Genomic DNA, 25,712 nt, shown 5'->3' on the forward strand with positions numbered 1-25,712 from the left:
TTGCTCTATTTACTCTTTTTACAATTTACATCCAATTATTATGGAAAAATATCAAAATCGCCACCTTTCTTTTTAATTAATTACTCGCATGCCTCTAGCCTTCTAAATCACCTGACAGGCTGACACCGCCACCAAATCATTTTTCATCCTTTATATTTTCCAACAAGTACTAATTAATTATCTCAGAGCTCTAAAAGAATCTTTCAAGCATTCAAACAAAATCATCGATCTCTCCTAGAAAGACAGTTTCGACTTTCGACCTTTATATTATTGGGAGATTTAACAAGATTTTTTGGAAAAATCTGAAAGGTACCAAATTTAAGATACTTTTAAAATGTAATAGTACTTTTTATTTGTTGATGCAAAATCTGATGTCTAATACTAATAGTGACCCTCGAATCTCACTCTATTATTCGTCACAAGTGCTAATAACAATAATTGCAAAGTTTTTTTCTCTCTGTTTTTTTATAAAAGCCACCGTACTTTTCTTCAGAGGACTCAAAAAAAAAAATTATTATTATTATTATTGTTGTTGTTGTTGTTGTTGTTGTTGTTGTTGTTGTTGTTGTTCTTGTTGTTCTTATTATTATTATTATTATTATTATTATTATTATTATTATTATTATCTAACATTTTTAGAACATTACATGTCTTTCTCACCTTAAAAATATTCATTTAATACAGTCCTCATATATCATAATCATATATTTGAAAGTATATGAAAAAAAAAAAACTGCGATCAAATCGGATCGATCAGTAAATTACGAACTGACCCGAAGTTTTACCAAATTGATATCTTATTATGTTCTCATAACATTATTTAGTTAATTATTGTAACCACTAAACACCTCAAATATTGATTGGAGAGTTTGGCTAGTATAACGTTAGTGTTATTTTAACGATTTACAATTGGGGAGACATTATTCATAAGGTAATTATTATACAGATTGGAGAGTTTGGAACTACTAATTAAGAGAAGAGGAGGGTTCAAATGCCCCCATATTTTGTGCCTCCATCATGCCTCCATTTTTAAAAACTTTAATAACTCAAAATTTAAATCTTAAAATTCAAAATAAAACCGTTAGATATGAACTATATCATTTTATCTATGCACATGTAAAAAATTATGGCATTTCAACTTTGTTTTGATTGTCATCTTGAGCTTGTAAAAATGTATACAAATGTGGATAATTTCTAGACGTTGATTTTTCAACTTATTGATTCATATAAAAGCAAAATCAAAATGTGATAATTTTTTATGGGCACATAGAGAAAATAACATAGATTACATCTAACGGTTTTATTTTGACGTTTAAGTTTTAAACTTTGAGTTATTTAAGTTTTTAAAAATGGAGGCATGATGGAGACACAAAAAATGGAGGCATTTGAACCCTCATCTTAAGAGAAATATAAAAATATAAAAAAAATTGTGTGTAAACGCATCACTCATAAACTAAATCGGTTTAAACAGTTTGGATTAATTATTTGGAGTCTATTTAATCAATTTTTAAGTTAGTGTCATATGACACCGATGTTATACTAACCGGACTCTTGATTGAAACTACTAATTAAGATAGTATTTCTACCATTGAACTATATATTTACTGTGTTTTATTTTCTAAAAGCCCCTTCTAAATATACGTATTTACAACATACCATGTAGCCTATTGATTAAAAGTTGGTGTTGTAAAGCTCAAGCAAATACTTATTAAATATTATACTAACTTTGATTATAAGCTTATTTAATTGGGAACGCCAGTTTATGCATGCCCGCCTTTTAATAGGGAGCAGCTTGGGTCCCATGCACATCGGACCCAAATTGAGTTTGATGCCTTGCGCTGCCGTTCGATTAAATTTCAACCTATTTCGCTTGATTAGTGGATCCGAATCTCACACCCGTTTTTAAACCCGTTTTTTATTTTCTCCAGTCTCTTCGACTCTTCGTCTCCTCCGTTTTTTTTTTTGCATATAAGGCATGTAGGCCAGTACAAAGTCATTACATTGATTTCTATTCTAAATTACCAAGCATATTAAAAGCACCTAACGTGGGGAAAAAAGAAAATGAAATACCAGTATAACAACAACTCTCAATTCTATTCTTGCTTCCTTTTGAAAAAAATAAGAAAAACATCAAAATTAGGAATAAAGGAAATGTAAAACCAGTATAACTATAATCGAAATAATTATTATAGTTCCAAGTAACTATAATCAAACAAAGGCTATTTTGAAATTGAGGTTATGTATATTAACAAACAAGACCGTAATAAGCAATTTAACAGAGTTGAGATCTAGAAATCTGAAACTGGAATCTTGTGTACAATTTGCCCAATGGAGGAGAACATTAGACTAAAGTCTAAATCTCTAAAAAAAATTATTGTCAGCCAATTGAACTCCAAATAAACAAAAACAGATGCACGAGTGATAGTCAGGAGTTACAAGTGTTGTGAATGGAGGCTGCACGGTGTAGCCATGATAGAGGAGGAGCTTGGCGAGCTACGATAGAGGCGCACATGGTGGAGCCACGATCGTGGAGAAGTTTGATGCGCACGGAGGCTCCAGTCAGTCAGAGGCGCTCGAGAAGGGCGACGGATATCAATCTTCTTTGATTCTGAAGCGGGCCAGGAGAAAAGAAAAAACGGAGGAGACGAAGAGGACGAAGAGTCGAAAAGACTGGAGAAAATAGAAAACGGGTTTAAAAGCGGGTGTGAGATTCGGATCCACTAATCAAGCAAAATAGATTGAAATTTAATCAAACGGCAGAGCAGGGCATCGAACTCAATTTGGGTCCGATGGGCATCGGACCCAAGCTGCTCCCCTTTTAATATAGGATTAGAATACCATCGATGGAAGCAACAGCGCGTCAAATTAAACATTTCTACGGCTAACAACATGCATTCTAAAATATATTCCACTGCTTTAGGATATATGTAATAGAAAAAAGACAAAAGCAGCATTTCCTCGCACTAGACTATAGAATACTACCATCTTTATATAAACTGCATCAAGAGCATGATGAAACTAAACCTTTGAGACATTGCAAGAGACACCATAGAGAGAGATTAGAAATGGGCAACACATTTAGGTGCTGCCTTGCTTGTGTACTTCCCTGCACTGCCTTCGACTTGATTCGAATTGTACACCTAAATGGCCAAGTGGACGAGTATGTACATTCAATCACGGTTCGTGAAATCTTAGCCGCTAATCCAAACCATGTATTATCATGGCCATGCTCACAAGGCGGGATTCGTCGAATCATGATAGTCTCGCCAGAATCGGAGCTGAAGCGAGGGCAAATATATTTCCTGATTCCTGCTTCGACAGTGCCGGAGAAGAAAGGAAAGAAGCACAAGAAAAGGAGCCTCTCAAGATGTGGCTCGGTCGCTTATAATAATGTGTCAAGTGGAGATAATTACTTGGCCGAGATTCTGTCAGAGAATAAGCGGGCCTACTGCCACCGCCGAAGGAGCGTCAGAGGTGCCGTCTGGCGGCCAAATCTCGAGAGCATACCTGAGGAAAGTTGAGAGATTGTCACTCCATTATTTCTTTTTTTATCTTTTAGTTTTTATTTTGTACATATTTAGGAAGTATGTGTTTGGGATTGAATGCAGGAATTGAACCTGCTTAAATTTAGAGGAACCAAATTTTGTTGATGGATATCATTACCTCTTAATTGACCTAAGGTTATTCTAAAATTTTATTGATATATAGAGTATAAAGAGAGAATTTTTTGGTAGGTTCATTAAAACATTCGAAATTGTCTATTTTCTTATCATAATACTTAAATTTTTGTATTTTTCATTTTAAATTGAGAATTGTTGGCATATCTAGGGCTGCAAACGAATCGAACCGAATCGAATTTACCCTAGTTTGAGTTTGAGTTTGAATAAGATTTGAATCGAATTGGTTTGATTTATTTTAGAATGAACTAATTTTGAATCGAATTAATTACGAACTACAAATTTTCGAATCGAAGTCAATTGAAGTACGAACTACAAATTTTTTTTGGCATCTCTAGTTATATTGGTAGTTTATGCATTAGTTTTCTTCACACGAAACAAAATTCAGACAGTTTGCTTTACCTTTCACGAATTCACACTGATTAATTATGGAACAGCTCAAGATTCCCCTACCTTTTACGCTGTTGGATTGATTAAAATCACGGCATGGATCTAGTCGAATAGAACTTATTCCATTGTTAATTTGTTATGCTGCTGAAACATTTTCTTATTATAAGTTACCATTATATTAACAATTTTAAGCTCTAATATAAATTTGGTTCATACATTATTAAATATTGATGGTTGAATCCATTAGTTGCATTATTTGAGATTCGAATCTAAATAGTTTGTGAATCAATTTCGAACGAAGTATATCCAATTTGAGTTTGATTTGAATAAGATTTGAACCGAACTAGTTTGATTTGTTTTGGAACGAACTAATTTCGAATCGAATTAATTGCGAATTTTTTTGAATCGAACTCAAATCAAATTAACTACGAAGTTTTTTGCATCCCTAGGCATATCCATTCAAAATATTCTAAATTTGTCTATTTTTCTATATAAAAAATAAATCTTAGAAAGAGATAAGAGTCTTGCAAGTCAAATGGGCGTGTCTATCTAAAAATAGACAAAACATGTATTTCAACTATTAAATAGAACTAAATAATTAATTATTATTTTCTAGATTTAGAGAAATAAAAAGTCTTTCATTTTAAAATGGGAAATAAATAATTTAATATTTTGACGGAGGAATAGATAATTTAGAATATTAAAATGGGTATATCAGTATTGATATATAGTTGAAGCCAAATTTAATGAAACAGTAAATCAGTCACTGTTGTACCTTCAGTCATAGCTGAAAAAAATTAAAACAGAAAAGGTTCGAAACAATTTAAAAAATCGGACTAGAAAATGTACTTGTAATCGTTAGTTTTAAAATGCGCACATTGAGATATGCGAGTCTGGAATTTTTGTATGAAACTTAGCATGGGGAAAGCAGATGAATCGGCTCGAGGAGCAGGAAAGAAGCGAAATTATATTAAAAATGTAATATCGTTTGTAATGATATGGATTAGGTACTTAAACCAATGCAATTGTGTTTCCTCTTGTCTTATTTTGATGCAGTCAAAGTTCTATTTGAATGTTATTTACTCAAGCAACTAGTATTTTTATATTATTTTTAAAAAGTAAAGGAATATAAATCCATCACCATTTTATTGTTCGTTTGATGTAGGGGTACGTTTTCAAAAATAACGTGTTAATTTCAAATTCAGAATAGTTGCTAATTTAATATTTTAATGGGTCAGTGAAATAGCGGTTAATTAAATATTGAGAATAACTATTTTTTTCACCTAAATGTGAAATAGTCGCTAACTTTAATTTGAAATAGTCTCTAATTCAACTTTTTCTTTAGCACCCAAATGCACCCATATTGTAAATCAGTTTATATTAATTATCAGAGTAGAACTAGGGTGTTCTTAAGTTCACCAAGGCTCAAGTCTAAAACTCATCGAATCAGTTTCAAATGACGAATTCAAACTGTTGAAATCCACCTACCTTATGAGTGATGCGTCTACGTGTGAAAATTTTAAACATTCAAATTAGTTTAGTATAAAGTCAAGCACTCAAAATTAGAGTGTTAATAAATTAATTTTAATGCATTCGTTTTTTGAACCTTTTTTTATCACTTGACTCTATGCAAAATTAATTTCAAAATTTAAAAAAAAAATTTACATGGGGACATACTACTCGTAAGGTAGGCGGAGTTCATCAGTTTCAGATTCATCATTTGAGACTGATTCGATGGATTTTAGACTTGGTGAACTTAAGAACACCTTAGTTCTACTATAATTATTGTATGTACTATTGGCATGAGTATGAGGTTCTCTATTATTAAAAGTAATAACAAACAATAATCATAACAACAATCAAGTCTTTAATCCCACACAAGTTAAGGTATAATAGAAATAAAACCTAATCGAAATCACAAAGTCAAGATAGATAATAATGATGATGATGACAGTAGTAATAATACTAATAATAATAGTACCAATAATAATAATAATACTAACTATATTATACCTACATTATACATTATAGATCGTAATAAGAAAGTAAAATTAAATGTGGTATTGAAAATCAGATTTTGATCTAACGACTAAAGTCTAAAGGTAAATACTTTATGAGTGAAGGATGTAGATTCTAAATTCAGTTGGAAATTGTTTGTGAATATTTAAAGTCCAAAAACTTTATTTTTTCCTATTTCAAAAAAAAAAATGAATGTGTTACATCCAACCAAACATTAAAGGTGAATTAATTTCAGTACTAAGAATTTTTCTTTGATAAGTTGAACATGAGTTAATACTAACGCATAAAACTTTTTTCGCTATTTTATTAAAAACTATTTTGACAATACCTAACTCTGAATTAATTCAGCTCCTTTGTAATTGTTGAAATATACTGGCCATGCACCTTTTATTTCAATAATTATCTTTTTAGTAATAGAGAACTACAGAGCTCAAGTAAACTATGTCAAAAATTAATATTCATACAAGCATCAAAGCAGAGCAATTATAAAGAGTTATAATTATAAAGAGCATTATAGCCATTAGAAGATAGGGAAATGATGAATGGCGTACATTCCAACAAATATTTGTTTCTTTTACCAAGGTAAACGCCATCTAATAAACAAAAGTAACAGTTCATTTCTCATATAATTACAGTTGATATTGCTTTACAAGTGTTTGCTACTGCGCTAGTGAAGGCGTTACCAGTTACCACCGTGCAATTAAGTTCTAGACTCGAGATAATTGTTATTTAATATTAAGACTTGGAAACCCTAGCAAAGAAGGGCCGAAAATTGAGTAGAATCTCCATAGAAACCACGATCATATCTAGTAAATTATACAAACTTTTACATTACAGCTGTAAACTAAAAGTAATAGAAAGAAAAATGAATATTAAAGAAGTTGACTCTGCATCAGAATAAGGAGCCTAATAAATTTAAATGCTTGAACAATTGAAATAAGTGTGTTCATTTATTGTAGTTGAACATCAAATGATCTTAAATGATCTTAAAAGAATAAAAAAAAGGTGGAAAATAAATTTCTATTTTGCACTATTTTAGTTTTATTCAATTAATGGTGAAATAGTAAAAAAGTGAAAAGGTGTTGATGAATGAGTTAATTCTACTTTTTAAAAAATATCAATTCTTCTATTTTCATTATATCCACGGAACAGAGAATTGACTAGTGGTAAGATAATGAAGAGATTTGATTGCAAAAATTCAAACTCAATACTATTTTTCTAATTTTTATAATTCCACTCAATTTCATCCTTGTCCAGCTAAAATAGAAGCTTTATTCCAATCAATATTTCTTTTTCTTCTCCAACCGAACAGGTTTAAAGGAAAAAAGATTCACTCAACCATCGTAGTGATGAAAATAAAATAAAATAAAAGAAGGGGAAGCAAAGGAAGAAAAAAAAAACACTTAAAAAGTCCCGAAAGATTATAACAGTTTATCATAGATGATATTGTCTTTGCCAGTAAAACAAATTATCACAGTTTGTTAAAACATAATCTCAAAAATCAAGGAATGTACTTGGTTCTAAATTCCGAGCGAACTTACTAACATATCAATAACAACTATAATATATTATAATATTATTATAATAATGATTTACTATATTAACAATATTAATTATTAATTATAAATTTATAAATTAATAATAATTATTAATAATAGAATACTAATTATATAATATTAATATATTAATAGCAACTATAATATATTGTAATATTATTATAATAATTATTTAATATATTAACAATATAACATATTAATTATATAATTACATATTAATAAAGTATTAATTGTGACGAGGCACTTTCAACGGTTGAAAAATCTAACGTATATTGTCAATTAAGTGGGACCTGAAGTCCTTAATTACTTAGTTATAGAAAAATAGGCCGAGAAAAGAATCTCATTAACTTGCAATTGGAAAAGATACGCCCACAATAATTTTCTTTTGATTACCACCACAGTCCACAGCTAATAAAATTAATATTAAAACTATAAAGTAAAACTGCAGGTGTTTTTCTATAAGAGGAGGGTTCTAAACTTCTAATGCTCCGACATTTTACTGATCCAATTTCCTTCCAATCTTGAACCGCCATATCCCATTTATTTATCTCAAATAATTTGGAAGGGTCAAGAGTAGAACTAGGGTGTTCTTAAGTTTACTAAGTCATTTGGTGAACTCAAATCTAAAATCCATTAAATCGATTTCAAATGACGAATCTAAACCGTTGAAACCCGCCTACCTTACGAGTGATGCGTCTATATGTAAAAATTTTAAACATTTGAATTAATTTATTATAAAGTCAAGCGGTCAAAAAATGTTTAAAAAATGAATGTATCAAAATTAATTTATTAAGCTTCTAATTTTGATCGCCTGACTTCATACTAAATTAATTCGAATTTTAAAATTTTCAGATGTAGATGCATCACTCGTAAGATAAGCGGATCTCAATAGTTCAGATTTGTAATTCGAAACCAATTTGATAAATTTTAAACTTGAGTTCACCAAGAGACTTGATAATTTAATAACATAGTTCTACTAAAGAGTCAAAGCAACATAATAAACAAGAAGTTGCGACACTGAGGATAAGCCCCTCTTGCTTTTTGTTTATTGTCAATATACAATTTTATTATAAGAGAATAAAGTTTTATTGTAGAATCCTAAATACCGAGCTGGATAAGCAATTAATGATGCCTTGGTTTCAGATCCTGTACTCTACAATATAGAATGAGATTTGCATCGTCCGTTTTATTGCACGAATTTCAAAGCTGATTTCTATAATCTAAATAGGTACTAAAATAATTTTGACAAGGTTGAATATTATTCTATTAATTTCAATGGCGATATAGCATATTCCTGACAATCATATAGGCTGCACGATAGTGCAAAGCTGATAAGCTTAGAGCCCAATTGGAGGCCCACAAAATCTCTCATGGAGGCGACAGGTTTTGAATTTATACGAACTCATTTTTTTTTCTATTTTGCAACTATAATTATTTTATTTTATTTTATTTAAAAATTCATATTTTAAAGAAGTATAAGGAAGCAAACGTCCCATCTCTTGCTTTTTCTTCTTCGTCTTCAATTTTAGAAATTTAAACTTCCCTCTACGATTTGGGACAAAATTCTAAGTTAGCCCAAAATCTACAATGTGTGGAATATATAAATACTCCCATTTTTATGAAATTTGATTACCCGACCATCTGTCCCAGTTGGTTACCGTCTTCATTTCATTCTTTGAAATCTTTTTCATTCCTTAGACTGGTAAATTGGACAGTACATATTAGGACTTTCTCAATAAATATATTATAACTTTTTAATAAGATTGTTATGCATGGATGATTAAAATTAAATTTTAGTATATTGTCTTATAAATTTGCAGCTAACGACACTCTACACAATGGTCAACAAGGGACCAAATGAAGTTACAAGAAATCGTACAATGAAAATTTACTTTTCACAAGCTTTACATGAATATGGATTAAAAAGCATGATTGAATGACGAGAATATCATATGAGAGTCTGAGATGAAGTATATAAAGAAAAGACATGTAAAAGTGTCATTATATTTGGTATAAATTTTAAAACCTTTAGTCAGACAGTTTACATCTAAGTACATCTAAGTTTATTATTTGTGTCATTATATTTGGTATAAATTTTAAACCTTTAGTCAGACAGTTTAAAAGTACATCTAAGTTTATTAAAATCTATATATTTGTATAGCTCAAGTCAATAAAGGATATTTGTTTGCTCAAGAGTTGAGAGTTAAGATATTTGAGAAAATCAAATAAACATTATAGTTATAAATTCACAAACAGACCTATTAAAAGTATTAATTATACATGCCACCAAATATAAAACCGAGATCTTTAACCCCTCTCCTCACTCTTGTTGTCGGCATAGCTCTAATGTTTTGTTCACAGGCTTAATTCAAACTCTATGGTTGTCGGTAAGGCTTTTTGTTTTATCCACGGCTTGATTGAGATTCCAGCAGCCTATTCATTGTTAATAAACTTGTGCCTTGTCCCTAGAGCTGCTATACATAGTTATAATTTTAATTAAACTTTATTAAAAACGAAATCCCGCTAAATTTCAGTTAGGACTCTTGTAATAATTGAATACAATGAATAAAGCAAGTTAATCAAATGTTGTTTATGTTAATTTGTTAATTTATTTGGATTTTCTTCTTCCTCTTGGATTTTGATTTTTTTTTCTAATCTCACAAATGTTCGCTCCATAACATCAGCAATTTAATCGTTGATGAACATCGCTTAAGATCTGATATGGATATCATGAAGCAAGTTCAATTTCCCTCTTCTTTTCTTTTGTATTTTGTACTAAGTTAGAATAGCATAAGTTTTCAGCTAGTATCAATTAAAATAATAAAAAAAAGAACTGTACAAGGTTTTTTTTGTAAGTTCTTCTAAACACCTTGTCCGTCCCACCTTTGTGCAATAGAGAATTCAAAACTGATTAAATTAATCCCCATGTGAATTTACTTGAAGAATATAGAATCCTAAACCAATTAGGTCTCCTCTTTGATTTCGATTTTTCTTTATAATATGCATCTCTCCATTGTGCACTTAAATCATAACATCATGACTGTTGAAGCATAATGTGAAAATTTGCATCTTCTCATTATGGGCATCTTCTGATTCTTTTGGAGTTTGTTTTACATTATTGCCTAGGACTTCTTACAGAATTTTGGCTGAATTTTTCACAATCAGACTAGATTGACATATTGTGGTTGATTTTATTCATGACCCCATTAATTATGCAAATTTTCATGACGTATGTTGACACTTAACACATAACTCAATAATAAATTTTTCCTCAACTGAAAGAGAATATAATAAATTAGACCTCAAATTATTACTATATCAAATATTTCTATATTTTAGATAGCATTATTATCACTCACCTTATTTCCAACATAATACACAAGAATATTTTGATCGTTTAAATAGCAGCACATTTACTATACTTACCTTATTTCCACATTCAGTATTGTATATTCAACACCACTTCACCTAATTACTATTCCTTACTGTACTATCAAACATCAACACTTTGAAATTAAATTAAGTTGTTTAATTTTTATTCGGCTTAAATTGAATTGAAGTACTTTAATTTGTAATCGGGTACTGAAACAATTATGCTCACATGTTTTCCTTTCAGGAAAAACAAAAAATTGCCTCGTCACGTAGGCTGCACGGGTGCCTAAAATATGCGCTGAAGCCCTTGAGGCCAGCCTAATTTGACATGATGCTGATGGGAATTCAGATCAGTGAAGTAACCCAATCTTTGGGTTTTAAATCGAGACTATCCGATTCGAATCCGATATGATCTATCCGAAGTGGAGTGCACATATCCCGAGACATGAATTCGAATCCCCAAGTAATCTCGATCGACGGATTTGAATCGAATGGTCTCGATCCAAAACCCAAAGATTGGGTTACTTTACCAGATCCGGACCCGTCAGCTGGTGCATCTAAATAGGCCAGCCACAGAGATTTAATAGAAGGTTTTGTCCCGTTTTATTTATTTTCAGAAAAAAAAAAACGACTGTTTCCGTCAAACGAAGTGTACTGCGAGGCATTTGACCTGCGTACCTTTAAGCTGGTAAAAATGGCCAGCCAAAATCTCACTATTGTCATGAATCATTAATCAAAAGTAAAGCTTATAGCGGAAGAATATATAAACTAAAGTACAATCTTTTCCGAAACAAAATTTTAAAATGACTTGCACAGTTGAACAATTGAACAAATGAAAATCTATTACAAGAGAATAAACTATTTTGTAAATGACTCCCAACTCTATTATAAACATTTCCAAATAATTGCCTTGTGAATCCGTGAGAGCATTCTGATACCTATGTTTTTTATGCTACACATTTCACCTCAACTCTAACAAAATCTAAAAAAATGACTCTAACACCTATTGCAAAAGTAAATTAAACCAATCATCAGAAAAAGAAAAGAAAGTAAAATCTATTGGAACCTCAATTACCAGCATCGTATCACCACCATTGATGAACAAGAACACCCCTCTGCCGAAGCGATTGAAACAAATCCAAACATTGGCCATAAGTATTTTTATACTTAGGTGACCTAACACCTTTACAACACCTCTGCCATCTGTTATAATGGCACTCTAAAAACAACTCATCAATTAAACAAATTGCACCAGTCTGAAACAGCCGCGGTATCAGGTCAAACTCTGTCCCCTCCACATCCATTTTCATAACTACATAGTCTTTCTCTGAAAATGACTGTTTTACCCAATTAGCAAAATCAAACCCCTTAATTGTGCGCACTTCACTGTGAGTGGACCCGCTAACAGGTCGAATTCGACCCATACCACCTCCACCTTTCTCATCCTCCTTCTGATCATGGTCCCGGTTTATCTCAAAAGATAAAGTCTCATTTCTTACCCATGCAGCGTATGGCAGTAGAGTGATACCTTTCCTGGATTTGTACTCATCATAGAATGAATGATCTGCCTCTATTGCATAAATTTCAAATGTATGGTTTTGTTTCGGGTACTGTTTCCTGAACCAGCTACCAATACTGGAACCGTAGCTTCGAGCACCAACATCTATGTACACATATCGGCGCTTGAAACTTATGTCAGCTAGAGAAGGGAGGTACTTGATGTTCTTTGCATTTCTCTTAAGTGCAATCCAGGGCTTTAATGGCTCTTCTTCAATAAGAGGTTCGGCTGATTCTATTAACTGCATTTTCTGCTGCTGATTCGAGCAATTATTTACTGAAATGCCGTCAGAGGAAGAATCCAGATTCTCTGAATCCTTGTCCTGGTGGCTAAGAATGTTGCTATTGTCTAATTCTAACTGTATCTTCTGTATAATGATCTCTCTTAGAGTGATCGATGAATCTGGGCCTTTGATCTTTCGTGATTTGATCGGATCATGCCCAGGAAAGAGAACTTGAAGAGAGGTTAGACTGTACAGATCCTGTGCCGAGGTAGTGTGTATGATGACAAATCCCTGGGGCTTTACAACTCGTGCAATCTCAGCCGCCAGATCAGCCGGCCGCTTGGATCTGTCCAGTGCACAACCAGCAAACACAAAATCAAACTCACCTTCAGAAAAGGGAAGGTTGAAGGGATTTCCCTGACGAACCAGAGGCAAGGATTTCTTCTTTGCAACACCTATAGCATCTGATACACCGATTTCTTTCAGCGCCAGTACTTCATACCCAACTGGCGTGTCGACACAGAGAGAATGAGAGGAAGGAGAAAGATAGCCATCAGACCTCAATCTATTGAAGACAGAAGAGTAGTACTCAACAGATCGGCGCCACTCGCGGCTGGTCCAGAGGGCACGGAGCGAGGGGGAGGCGGTGGTGGTGACTCCACCATCATGGACACGGACAAAGGCGGCTGTTCTGGCGGTAGTGGTCGCGCCGGAGCCGGAGAGAGCAAGAGATTCTTCTGGAGACGAGAAGAGACAGAAATCGCCGGAGCCGCACCCAGCTCCGCCTAGCACCACCACCACATAAGCGAATCTCAGCGCCAACGCCACCACGCCAAAAAGGAGAATTCTCACGAACAGATTTCGGCATGTGCGGGGTTTCAAAGGCGGATCCATTGATGGAGAGGATCAGTAAAGAAGGCAAATTTGAAAAATTGGCAGACTTTATTGGTTAATTGGAGTTTAAAAGGGGAAAATAAAACTAACGTGAGCAGAAACGGGCGGAGGTATGGTTAGCGCCGATGAGAGATCTTGAGAGGGGCAAGGTGTGAAAATAGAAAGGCTTCGAAGGGGCGAAATAGGAAACCATCGGAACACGCCGGTTTAGTCAGGTGGTGAGAATTGGAAAGAGCATATCTATCTTCTCGCTTTCGCTCCTCGATCCATCCTATGCATGGTAATAGGTAACTGATCTGATAGCGCTGCTAGGCACCCCGCATTTTCTCGTTTCTTCCTTCTTTTGTTCGTTGTTTAATTTCACTGTACAGCGGACTAGTGGACCCGTGGTGATGTTTGGCTACTAATGGCACCAGGAGACAAAATTATCGACGCGTAAAGTCCAAGACCTTAATCTATCTTCAGTTTATTTTTCTACGATTACATACGGAAACGGTCCACTGGTGCTCGATCTTGAACCATTCATACAAATCTTAAAGCATCTTCAATCCAACAATTGAAATTAATTGCTAAATAATGATTATAGAATTATTAGGAATTAATCTAATGTAATTGTGCAATTAATTTTAATTTCTTTCTATGTCAACATCAGTGCATCTTCCAATTTTGTTAGAGAGAGTACTAAGAAAGAATTTGAACCAATTAATTAGTCAACGTATCATTAAACAAACGATTTTTTAAAGCAAATTTGCTAATTTAGAAACTATGGTACATTCCAGCAATTACAGTAGCAATTAACACATCATATTAGCAATCTAAAAGAAATAACTCTTATAGATGCTCTTAATGTTTAATCAATATCACGGTTACCATAACAAAAGGTAAAATGACTATCAAAAGAATGATGCACATTATAGAAAACTGAAAAGAGAAGTAGAAATCAGAGGTACAGTAGTCATAAGAGCAATGTTATCAGAACCGGACCGGACATCGACTCGGTAAAGCTTCGGTTTAACGGTTTACTGGTCAGACCGGCGAATCAACCGGTTCAATTGCTGATTATTTAAATACTATGTATATAAATATACTGTGATTATTATAAAATATCATATTTTACATAGTATTTGTAAGAATTCACATATTCATATTCAATAATGTAATATAAGTCCAAATTTTAAAATTATTTTAAATTAAGCATCTAAATAAAATAATAATATTGATTTATTAAAAATGACCGAAAGTTTTTCTTTACCGTAAAGAATATAACAACTCAAAATTTAATTTTTGATAACTATTTATTTACTTATTTTATACTAACAAGAAATTATATTTCTAACGAAAAATAGATGGATTTTTATAAAAGTTGCGAAAAATAGAATGAATAATAAAATAATAACCATTTTTATTTTGAAAAAAAAAACATATACGAATATATACATAGTTTTTATATTATACATAATTGATTCTTTTTCAATATTCAAAATATTAAAGGTCTTTTGTGTAAATTATATATGAGTAAACAAATACTAGCATCTTTTGGGGGTTTCCCATGTGATTAGTACGAAAACTGAACCAGTCAGTCAAAAAGCATTGAAAACTGAACCAGTATGAAAACCCGTTTTTGAAGAACAAATTAGCGGTTTTTTATTAAGAACCGGTCTATAAATACGGTTTTAACCGGTCCATTGGCAACAACGGTCTTATAAACGAACTAGACCGGAAGGAGTACCGGTTCCGATTTATTTCGATCCAACCGTCCGGTCTGATCCGGTTTTAATAACACTGGGATTAAATTGAGTAAAAGTCCACGGTATTAATAGTAAATAGATTTGCAGGGATCACGCCTCCTGAGTCCTGAATCCTGACAATTATTATTTTTCTTTTACTTTCTTTTTTGCTAATGGCCGGAGGCAGCGGCGTAACTGCGTGACTATTATAATGGTTACTATTCGAGTGCAGAAGGTCAAAGAACACTCCTTTCCTGGTACTGATAAAAGAATGAAAAGAAATTTTTAACGAATAAACAATGCCTCAAGGAAATAATCTGGACCGCATATCTCTCGATCTGCATCGAGATGCTTTCTCTTGGCCCGTGGTTTTAGCTTCTCGAGGAATTCAACCGTTATTTAGTCACGAGCGGAAGTTCTGGAGAATGGCAGTTCCTGTAAATTACTTGAAGTTGGGAGGTTCCGTATATTGGCGGTTACCAATAGGAAAGGACACGATCCACAGTAAGCGTATCCTCCCTGGAGTTTTCCTGTGCGGATTTTTTAATCTGTTCATTTTAAATCAGATGAATCAGATCAGATCTTGTTCGAATTTTAAAAAAATTCAAAATTTACGAAACTTTTAATCCAGTCTGTCCGATCCGAAACTGTTGAGAAATAGGATCTAGAATCTCAGATTAATAATCATCATAGATCTCGAAATAGAAGGCTAGGATTAAATCAAGGAAGTAAAGGGGCCTCCTTGCATATATTCAACAAATAGGTATACTGTACATAGGTACAAGGTACAAACGGTAACAAAACAGTAGCTTAGATGTTTGTAATATATATAGGAATGGTAACAGTGTAAAGAATTAGAACAAAATGAAATAATTGTTTTCTCAAAATAATCTCTCCTCAGAAATTGCATAAATTCAACATGGTATCAGAGCATCAGTCTCTGTGACCGAAAAAATCTCTTCCAAATTCTTACCAGCAAAACTGGTATATACACAAGCAAAATCAAAACCCATAAACAGAAGTCTAGCACGTCAAAGAGATGGCTTCAGAGGGGCAGCATTCGAAAGAAGCCACCAATACCTCAAAACTCACAAACTCATTGCTCAACGGCCAAAACTATCTCTCATGGGCAAGTGCCGCAAGATTATCTCTCAGTGGAAGAGAGGTTTTAGAATTCATCACAGGAGAGTCTGTAAAGCCGGTTCCAAAAAAGAAAGATGAGGCAACTGAGGCCAAAAAAAAGGCAAGAAAACAGTGGCAATCTAAGAATGACAGAGTCATGACATGAATCATGCAATCCATGGAGCCGAGTGTTTCAGAAATATTCCTTGGCCATGAAACAGCTTTCTCACTGTGGGAAGGCATAAAAACGATGTATGGCCGACAAAACAACAATTCCCACATTTATCGATTAAAACTAGAAATCCAACAAGAACAACAAGGGTCAAGGAGTAATATAGAGTACCTGGGTGCTCTTCAAAAGAAATGGCATGAACTTCGAGTTTATCGGCCACCCATACCAGATCCAATAGCCATTCAGAGAGAAGAAGAAGATAAAATCTTCCAATATCTCGCGGGTCTCAATCCAAGCTATGAAGCCGTGAAATCACAACTTCTTTTAACAACTTCCCTTCCCTCCTTTGCTCAAATTACCACCATGGTGGAGCAAGAAGAAAGCCGACGGCTTGCTATGAGTGGTCCACAAGTCGGTGGCAGCGAGGGACACGAGACTCATAGCTTTGCCACAAAAAACCCCAATTTCGGAAAAAACCCTAACTTCCCAAATTACTCAAACCGATCAAGTATCAAGGGAGATAGATGCTCTCACTGCAAAAAGGAGGGTCACCAAGCCGAAAAATGCTATTTTCTTCACCCACATCTCAGGCCGAAGTGGTGGGATTCAAAGAGGGGAGGGGGAGACGTGAAAATGGGGGACTGGAATGAAGGGAAGAAGAGAAAGAAAGGGACTGAGTCGCGTGGGGGCTTTTCTGCTCAAACTGAACCCAACCGGCCAATAAAAATGATTTGTTCAAGTGAACCAGGGTCTAACCCAGATGGCGCTGGCGGGTCAAGCGGGTCAGATCCGATGCAGCAGTTTTTTGAGCAGTTCTCTGTGTGGTTCTCCAAGAAAAATTCAAACAACACTTGTGGTATTGTCTCTAACTCAAATTATTTAAATTTGTATAATCAAATAATTATAGATAGCGGTGCCACTGACCATATGTTTGGAAATAAAGACCTTCTTACAAATTTAGACATTGCAAAAAATAATCAATTTGTATTAGTGGCCACGGTATGAAAGCACAAATTAATGGTGTAGGAGAAATTGATATTTTTAACAAAAAAGTTCATAATGTTCTATATCTTGATACATTCCCTATAAATCTAATTTCCGTAAAAAAACTAACATATGAGTTTAATTGTGACGTAATTTTCTCATATAAAAATGTTATCTTTCAGGACCGGGAAACCGGGAGGAAGATTGGGGAAGGTTTTCTTGAAAATGGACACTATCTCTTGAATTTACAAGAATTAAACGTTTGTGCTTCCGCTAAATCTATTAACCAAGACCTTTGGCATAAGAGGCTTGGGCATCCTTCCAACAAGATTTTAAATAGTGCACTAGATTTTTCATTTTCAAATTGTATCAATTGTGATATATGCAAGTTGGCAAAACAAACAAAGCTTCCTTTTTTCCAATCAAATAGCAAAAGTGAAGCATTGTTTGATTTAGTTCACTCCGATGTATGGGGTCCGGCCCCAATTAACTCTTATAATGGATTCAAATATTTTGTTATATTTATTGATGATTTTTCTAGAACTACTTGGTTGTATTTATTAAAATCAAAAGATGAGGTTTTCAATTGCTTTCAAGAATTTCTATGTCTCATAGAAAATCAATTTGATGCAAAACTTAAAATTTTTAGATCGGATAATGGAACGGAATTTGTAAACAAAAATTTCACAACGTTTTGTAAAGAAAAATGAATCATACATCAAACTACTTGCATAAACACTCCCGAGCAAAATGGAGTGTCGGAAAGAAAAAATAGACATCTATTGGAAATGACACGTGCATTACTATTTCAAAATAATGTTCCAAAAAAATTTTGGTCGGATGCCATCCTTTGCGCCACTCATTTAATAAATAGATTACCAAGCGTTATTTTACAAAATAAAAGTCCAATGGAAATCCTTTACCAACGAAAAATTAATTTTGATTATCTAAGAGTATTTGGTTGCGTATGCTTTGTAAAAATTAAAAGAAAAGATAAATTTGACTATATGTCAACCAAAACCATTTTTTTGGGATATTCCTCATTTAAAAAGGGATATAAGTGTTATGATCCTATAACAAAAAAATTATTTACGTCTAGAGACGTTATATTTTGTGAAGATAAGCCATATTTCAAAACAATGGAAATGAGTGAGACACCACATGCAAGTGACCAAATAAATTTGGAACCAACGGTACTACCTCATGTAAATGACCAATTAGTTACACAAGATAATAACCAAGAGGTTGAGACAAGTGTTGTTGAAGAAACAATAGAAAATATTGAAACCAATGATAATGAGATAGAAGAAAATCAAGAAGTTAGACGGTCCATAAGAACACCAATACCGTCCACTAGACTTAGAGACTATGAGACCTATACGGTGCAATACCCTATACAAGAATTCATATCATATAAAAATATTTCTTCTTCTTATAATGCATTTCTCACCTCCATTGAGAGAACACTAGAACCAAATAACTACCAAGAAGCCATAATTGATCCGGTATGGTGTGGTGCCATGAAGAAAGAACTAAGAGCTCTTGAAAAAAATGGGACATGGGTAATTGTACAATTACCAAAAAACAAAAAACCCGTTGGTTGCAAATGGGTATACAAAACCAAATATAATAGTGATGGTACCATAGAACGGTACAAGGCTAGATTAGTTGCCAAAGGGTATACTCAAACATATGGAATAGATTACAATGAAACCTTTGCCCCGGTAGCTAAAATGAATACCGTTAGAATTTTATTTTCTATTGCGACGAATAACAATTGGAATTTGTACCAAATGGATGTAAAAAACGTCTTTCTTCAAGGAACACTTGAAGAAGAGGTATATATGAACCTACCACCCGGCCATAAATTGGAAAACAATTCTAATTTAGTTTGTAGGTTAAATAAATCGATTTATGGATTGAAGCAATCTCCACGAGCATGGTATGAAAAACTTAGCTCTTATTTAATTTCTTGCAAGTTTAAAATTTGTAGTGCCGATCATTCATTATTTATTAAAAATGATGGAGAAAATATAACCCTTGTACTAGTATATGTAGATGATATTATAGTTACCGGAAATAACGTAGAAGAAATTAAAAGAGTTAAAAGCCAATTAAAGGAAAAATTTGACATCAAAGACCTTGGATATTTAAAATATTTTCTAGGAATAGAGGTAGCACATTCAAAATTGGGACTCTTCATCTCCCAAAGAAAGTATACTTTAGACCTCTTAAAGGAAACCGGTAAATTAGGATGCAAACCAATCTCTACCCCAATTGATAACCGGCATAAATTAAATGATGAGGATGGTGAACCAATTAAAGACATAAACCAATTTCAAAGGCTAGTTGGAAAGCTAATTTATCTAACGGTCACCCGTCCGGATATTTCTTTTTCCGTAAGCCAAATTAGTAGATTCATGCACTCGCCAAGAACTCCACACCTAGAGGCAATAAATAGAATTTTAAGGTATTTAAAGAAAAATCCCGGCAAGGGAATTTGGATGAAAAACAATAATTCTAATATCATATGTGGCTATTCCGATGCAGATTGGGCTGGAAGTTTTGATAGAAAATCCACTACCGGCTTTTGCACATTTGTAGGCGGAAATTTAGTCACATGGAAAAGCAAGAAACAAAACGTTGTGGCACGATCTAGCGCGGAGGCGGAATATCGTGCCATGGCGTCAACCGCATGCGAATTAACTTGGATAAAACATCTACTCAAAGAAATAGGCATTGCTTGTGATCAACCAATGAAGATGTATTGTGATAATAACTCCGCAAGACATATCGCATCGAATCCGGTATTCCACGAGCGAACCAAACATATAGAAGTGGATTGTCACTTCATTAGAGAAAAAGTTCAAGCAAAGGAAATAGAAACACCATACGTTAAGAGTGAAGATCAACTAGCGGATATCCTCACCAAAGGCTTGGACTCGAGTTCATTTGAAAAAATTTCAAGCAAGCTAGGATTGTATGATATATACATTCCAAGCTTGAGGGGGAGTGTTGAGAAATAGGATCTAGGATCTCAGATTAATAATCATCATAGATCTCGAAATAGAAGGCTAGGATTAAATCAAGGAAGTAAAGGGGCCTCCTTGCATATATTCAACAAATAGGTATACTGTACATAGGTACAAGGTACAAACGGTAACAAAACAGTAGCTTAGATGTTTGTAATATATATAGGAATGGTAACAGTGTAAAGAATTAGAACAAAATGAAATAATTGTTTTCTCAAAATAATTTCTCCTCAGAAATTGCATAAATTCAACAGAAATGAATAGATTAAATTAAAAGTTCCGCACGGAAAAACTCCACAGATGATATCATTTCACGATCCACATGGAGATACAATGACAGAAATTAGTTGGCCAGCTCAGAAGGAATATAGATTTCACGTAATGAATCGTGGTATGATGCATCGTGTTGCATTCAACTGACAAGATAATTGAAGAATATCATTGTATCAGACTATCAGCCGTGTGTCCTGGTTAGTGGTTACAGAGAATGGTTATAATATATTACTTCAGCAACAGCCACATAATTCTTTGAGGTTGTAGAATTCGGCGTATTCGCTGGATGGACTCTTCTGGCTTAACATGGAACGAAATCCTCTCCTATTTTTGATAATATGAGGGACCTCCTCTCCTTTTTATCTCTCTTATCTTTTTCTTTTTTCTCTTTTTTCTCTCTTTTCTCTCTTCTCTCTCTATAAGGACTAAGGAGGGTCATTATTTTCCAATCCATATCCTCTTCGATACCGTAAAAAGGAAGCTTTTACAATTATCATAATAACGGTCCAGATTACTTCTAGTGCCTGTTCGGGATGGCACAAGGGGCCAGTATTATTTGTGCTTTGAAATTCGTACAAAGTTAAAAGAACGTTTCGGATCAACTAATTGTAAAAGATTTGAGATACCGGGGCGGGGAGGATCTGAATTCCTCCTTTTCCTCACAAAAAGGAGCATATTCTCAGCCGGCTGAACAGCAGGAGAGATGGATGTGAATAGTGAATTAATCCCGTACGTGCTGAATCAGAGAGTCCGAAAGTCCATTGCGAATTACACGTTTATCGTGTCACGTTAAAAAATACAAAAATAGAAAACAATATTTTTAAATGATTTTTTTTCAATCTGAAAACACGTTAAAAACATTAATTAAATTGGAAAAAATCTTCAATAGAAAAAAAAGTTAAATAAAATTATTGTACAGTACTTTGAATCAATGTTGTAAATAACGGTATGCGGTCGTCGGACGGATAGGGTACCGCCAAGCGATTAATTGGGAATAATCGAGAATAATCGACTATAATCAGATATAATCGGTCGATTAGTCGAAAAAATTTATGACGATTTGGTCACCGCCAACGACTAATCAAACGATTAATCAGCCTAAACATATGTTTTTGACAACACTGTTTTCTATACTCTCAATTTTATCTTCCTATACGAATACGACCTATTCAAATAAATCTTCAAAAACAATATTTCTAAATTATTCCCCTCATATTTCTAAATTATTCCCGATGTAGTTTGAATGATGTTTTGAATGTAGAACGATGAATGTATTTTACGTTTTAATTAATGAAAATTATACTTGACAGCCACTGTCAAGATTTCAAAAAAAAAATGTTGGGAGATCTGTATCGTCCCAAGTACCTGACTAAGCATAATTGAAACGGACGGCTCAGATTTATTCTCAGCCGGTCGGGATTCAAGATGACAGAGGGGCAGGAATATTTGTGCTTTGATATGTGTGCCAATTCATTTTCTGACCGTCCGATTCAATTCTACTTAGTCAGGTAACCTGAGGGGATTCGAATTCCATGTTGGGCATTAATTAATTTGGTCGTATCGTGTCGTGTTGTATAATTTGTTACCCTCCAGCAAGCAATTAAGCACTTTTAACACGTCAACACAAACACGTACAAAGATCTGCGGTTCATGCAACATGTGTCATTTTAAATGCCAAGAGCCCAAGATAATTTAATTATACATCTTCATTTCCCTTGCAATACTCTGATAATGTGGTTCTTGTAATTTCAATTGAAGTGAAGTGCAACACTCGTTAATTTAGCAATTTTACTAAATTAGTAATAACTAATAAGCTGTTTGAAATTCTCACGTACATTTTTGCAATTGCATTACAAGTGGCATGAGCGTCTCTATTTCTACATATCCAAAAGATTTTCTCATTGCTTATTATGAAAAATATTTTTTCCACAACAGCAAAATTTAGAGTCCGAATTAGTTGAAATACTCAGTCGGATTTCTGGGTCCTGAAATCCGACTGAGAATTTCAGCAAATCTCAGTTTCAAAATTTAAATCGGAAAGCTCGAACTCATATGAAGTTACGTACATGAAAGCATCTCCATATTCCACTTGCAAATAAAATTATAATTGCTTATGTGACACTTACAATTTCAATCGTAATGACGTTAAACATTTTTAATTAAGATTTATAAAATTAATTATATATTTGAAAATGTCACATATATTTTTACAATGACTTTGAAAGTGATACTAGCATTTTCATTCCTATAATTACAAAAAAATTGTTCCTTTATGAATTCTAAAATAAAATTTTGCTGTCATGTCAAAAAAAATTAAAATTCCATGAGCAAAAGCATTTTGAAATTACTATGACAAAAGAGTTTCCAAATAATTGATGTAATAAATTAATTAATTCGATATTTATAAGTATATAAATAAATGATTGTCGGCAATTGCCGATTACAAATATATTAATAAAAATATTTATTTACAAAAAAAAAATCCTACAATAATTACAACTCCATCTCCTATACAAGGGATTACGTAAAAACCCGTCCCAATCCCTGTTGGTTAAAGTATTGTAATCTTAAAGATTAACTCTCTAATTCTCTATCTCCAATGCTAGTGATGTATCGGTGATCAACCAATGCATCACTTTCTGTTTTCTAGAAAACAATCTACTATTTCTCTAGTTATGAGCTAAGCTAAAACCAGAAGTAGAATAACAAGTGATATGTTAAGAAAATGATTTATTTTGAAGTTTGTCCTTTGTTGCATGAACAGGTGGATTTTTACTAATCAGGATGCTATAGCTGTTGTCGATAAGTAATGAACACCTTATGTTATGATACGAATATGCTTCAGTAGTCGAATATAATTTTTAGAAGTAGACTAGGGTGTTCCTAAGTTCATCAAGCTGCTTTGCGAACTCAACTCTAAAACTTATGAAATTGGCTTTAAACGACGAATTCAAACCGTTGAAATTCTTCTACGTTACAAGTGATGCATCCACATGTGAAAATTTTAAAGTTTCGAATTAATTTAGTATAAAGTCAAGTGATCAAAATTAGAAAGTTTATCAATTAATTTTAATGCGTTCATTTTTTGGATGCCCTTTAACCACTTGACTCTATACAAAATTAATTCGAAACTTTAAAATATTTGACATGTAGACGCATTACTCGTAAGATAGAAGAATTTCAATGGTTCGGATTCACTGTTTAAAGCCAATCTGATAGATTTTAGAATTGAGTTCATAAAAAAATTCAAAAAAAAAAGAATATAATATTTCGTGGCAGGTTGAATTCACAATATTGTTTATTTGTTAACCACTTAAAAGTAGAATTCTCTCTCACTCCTTTTATTCGCTGAATTATTTTTTTAATTAGTTAATATGAGATAAAAAGGGTAAATTAGATATTTATATATAAAGTTTTTTCTCAGTTTCAAAATTTTAATTTGTGATCTTAAAATAACACTATCCTTATCTAAAGCCTAAAGGTGGATTAGCCTATAGCCCTATAGTCTGTCTTTATTATTATTTATTTTAGTAAAATAGGATGATCTAGCTTAATTCGGTTGGAAGGAAACTAGAAAAAGAGAACAACAGCCGGTGCTCAACTTTATCGGACAGCGTAACAAGGGATGGAGCACGAGCTGCATGACCTGGCGCACTTCACATCTTCCCCACGCCAGTGGGAATTCGTATCCTCTGAGATATCTCAAACTTTGCGTGACTTTATGTAAAATTACAAACGTTTAAATACGCTATACACGAATCTCAAAGCACATATAATACTGACCCCCGAATAGGCACCGGACACGTCGGTCACGCAAAAGTTGAGATATCTTAGAGGATACGCACTCCGCCAATGGCCAGTCCCTGTTTCACGATCAAAATGCTACCCCACAAAAAAGTTATCACCGTAAATAAATCGGATTTAAAGCCGCCTTCCTCCCTGTGGGGCCTCCCTCAATAAACCGACTACAGGTTCTAAGAAACTGTCAATGTCGTTTTTATTATTCACCCATCTTGCATGTATTACTGTAAAGTGCGGTGGCTCGGACAATATACGGTACCAGTCGGCGATGGCGGTGGCACTACATAAAGTCCGTCTGAAGCTTTCGTTAAGAAGTTATTTCAATAAAAAAATAAAATTATCATTTTTATTTTATTTACATCGTATTTGATTTTCATAAGAAAGAAATTTTTGTTATCGGCAGGGACAAAATTAGATAAACTTAAAGAATCTCTTGATGTCAATTTGTTTTCACTGTTTGATCTAGTGAAAATTAAAATATATAAACAAGGTTGATTCTTCAAGGTTTCTAATTATGCCACATTATTTATGTTTTTATTTTTCAGATTTATTTCTATTTTTCGTTTATCTCGATTAGATGATAAATGTTATTAATGTATCATATTTTTTTAGTCTTATTTAAAAAAATGTGTGATGTGTCTAAGATATTATATATTCTATTATAATTATCGTATACCTAATGTGTTATTTATTATTATACAAATCTTTAGGATTTTGAAATAAAATATTATTTGTGTTTAATATTTATTTTAGAGTAGAGCTAAAATGCAGCATTAATTTTGTACTTCAATTATGCTTCATGTTCTTTTCTTCATTTACAAAGATCATATAATCGATCTGAGCTGCTCACCATGATATTCGTATTAAAATGTACTTGAAGACCAAGTTTTATATTTTTTGAAATTTATTTAC

The 25,712-nt window shown here is 33.2% G+C and overlaps 2 protein-coding genes across 2 annotated transcripts; one reads left to right on the forward strand and one right to left on the reverse strand.

Annotated features, from left to right (window-relative positions):
- The first annotated feature begins 2,968 nt into the window (after window positions 1-2,968).
- LOC144555824 (uncharacterized) lies at window positions 2,969-3,716 on the forward strand. The gene has a single exon (XM_078304256.1). It carries the CDS (start codon window positions 3,066-3,068, stop codon window positions 3,519-3,521), a length of 456 nt encoding a protein of 151 aa, XP_078160382.1. The 5' UTR covers window positions 2,969-3,065; the 3' UTR covers window positions 3,522-3,716.
- An 8,079-nt stretch (window positions 3,717-11,795) lies between these two features.
- Window positions 11,796-14,064, reverse strand: LOC144555324 (methyltransferase). Its single transcript, XM_078303614.1, has one exon. The coding sequence runs from the start codon at window positions 13,687-13,689 to the stop codon at window positions 12,100-12,102; it is 1,590 nt and encodes a 529-aa protein (XP_078159740.1). The 5' UTR covers window positions 13,690-14,064; the 3' UTR covers window positions 11,796-12,099.
- Between the last annotated feature and the right edge of the window lie 11,648 nt (window positions 14,065-25,712).

The sequence above is a fragment of the Carex rostrata genome, chromosome 6, assembly GCF_964058835.1.
Source record: "Carex rostrata chromosome 6, lpCarRost1.2, whole genome shotgun sequence".
NCBI classification, from domain to species: Eukaryota; Viridiplantae; Streptophyta; class Magnoliopsida; order Poales; family Cyperaceae; genus Carex; species Carex rostrata.

Bases quoted from the DNA above. Each gene is read 5' to 3' on its own strand.
- LOC144555824 (XM_078304256.1), top strand. From the start codon at position 3,066: ATGGGCAACACATTTAGGTGCTGCCTTGCTTGTGTACTTCCCTGCACT.
- LOC144555324 (XM_078303614.1), bottom strand. From the start codon at position 13,689: ATGGATCCGCCTTTGAAACCCCGCACATGCCGAAATCTGTTCGTGAGA.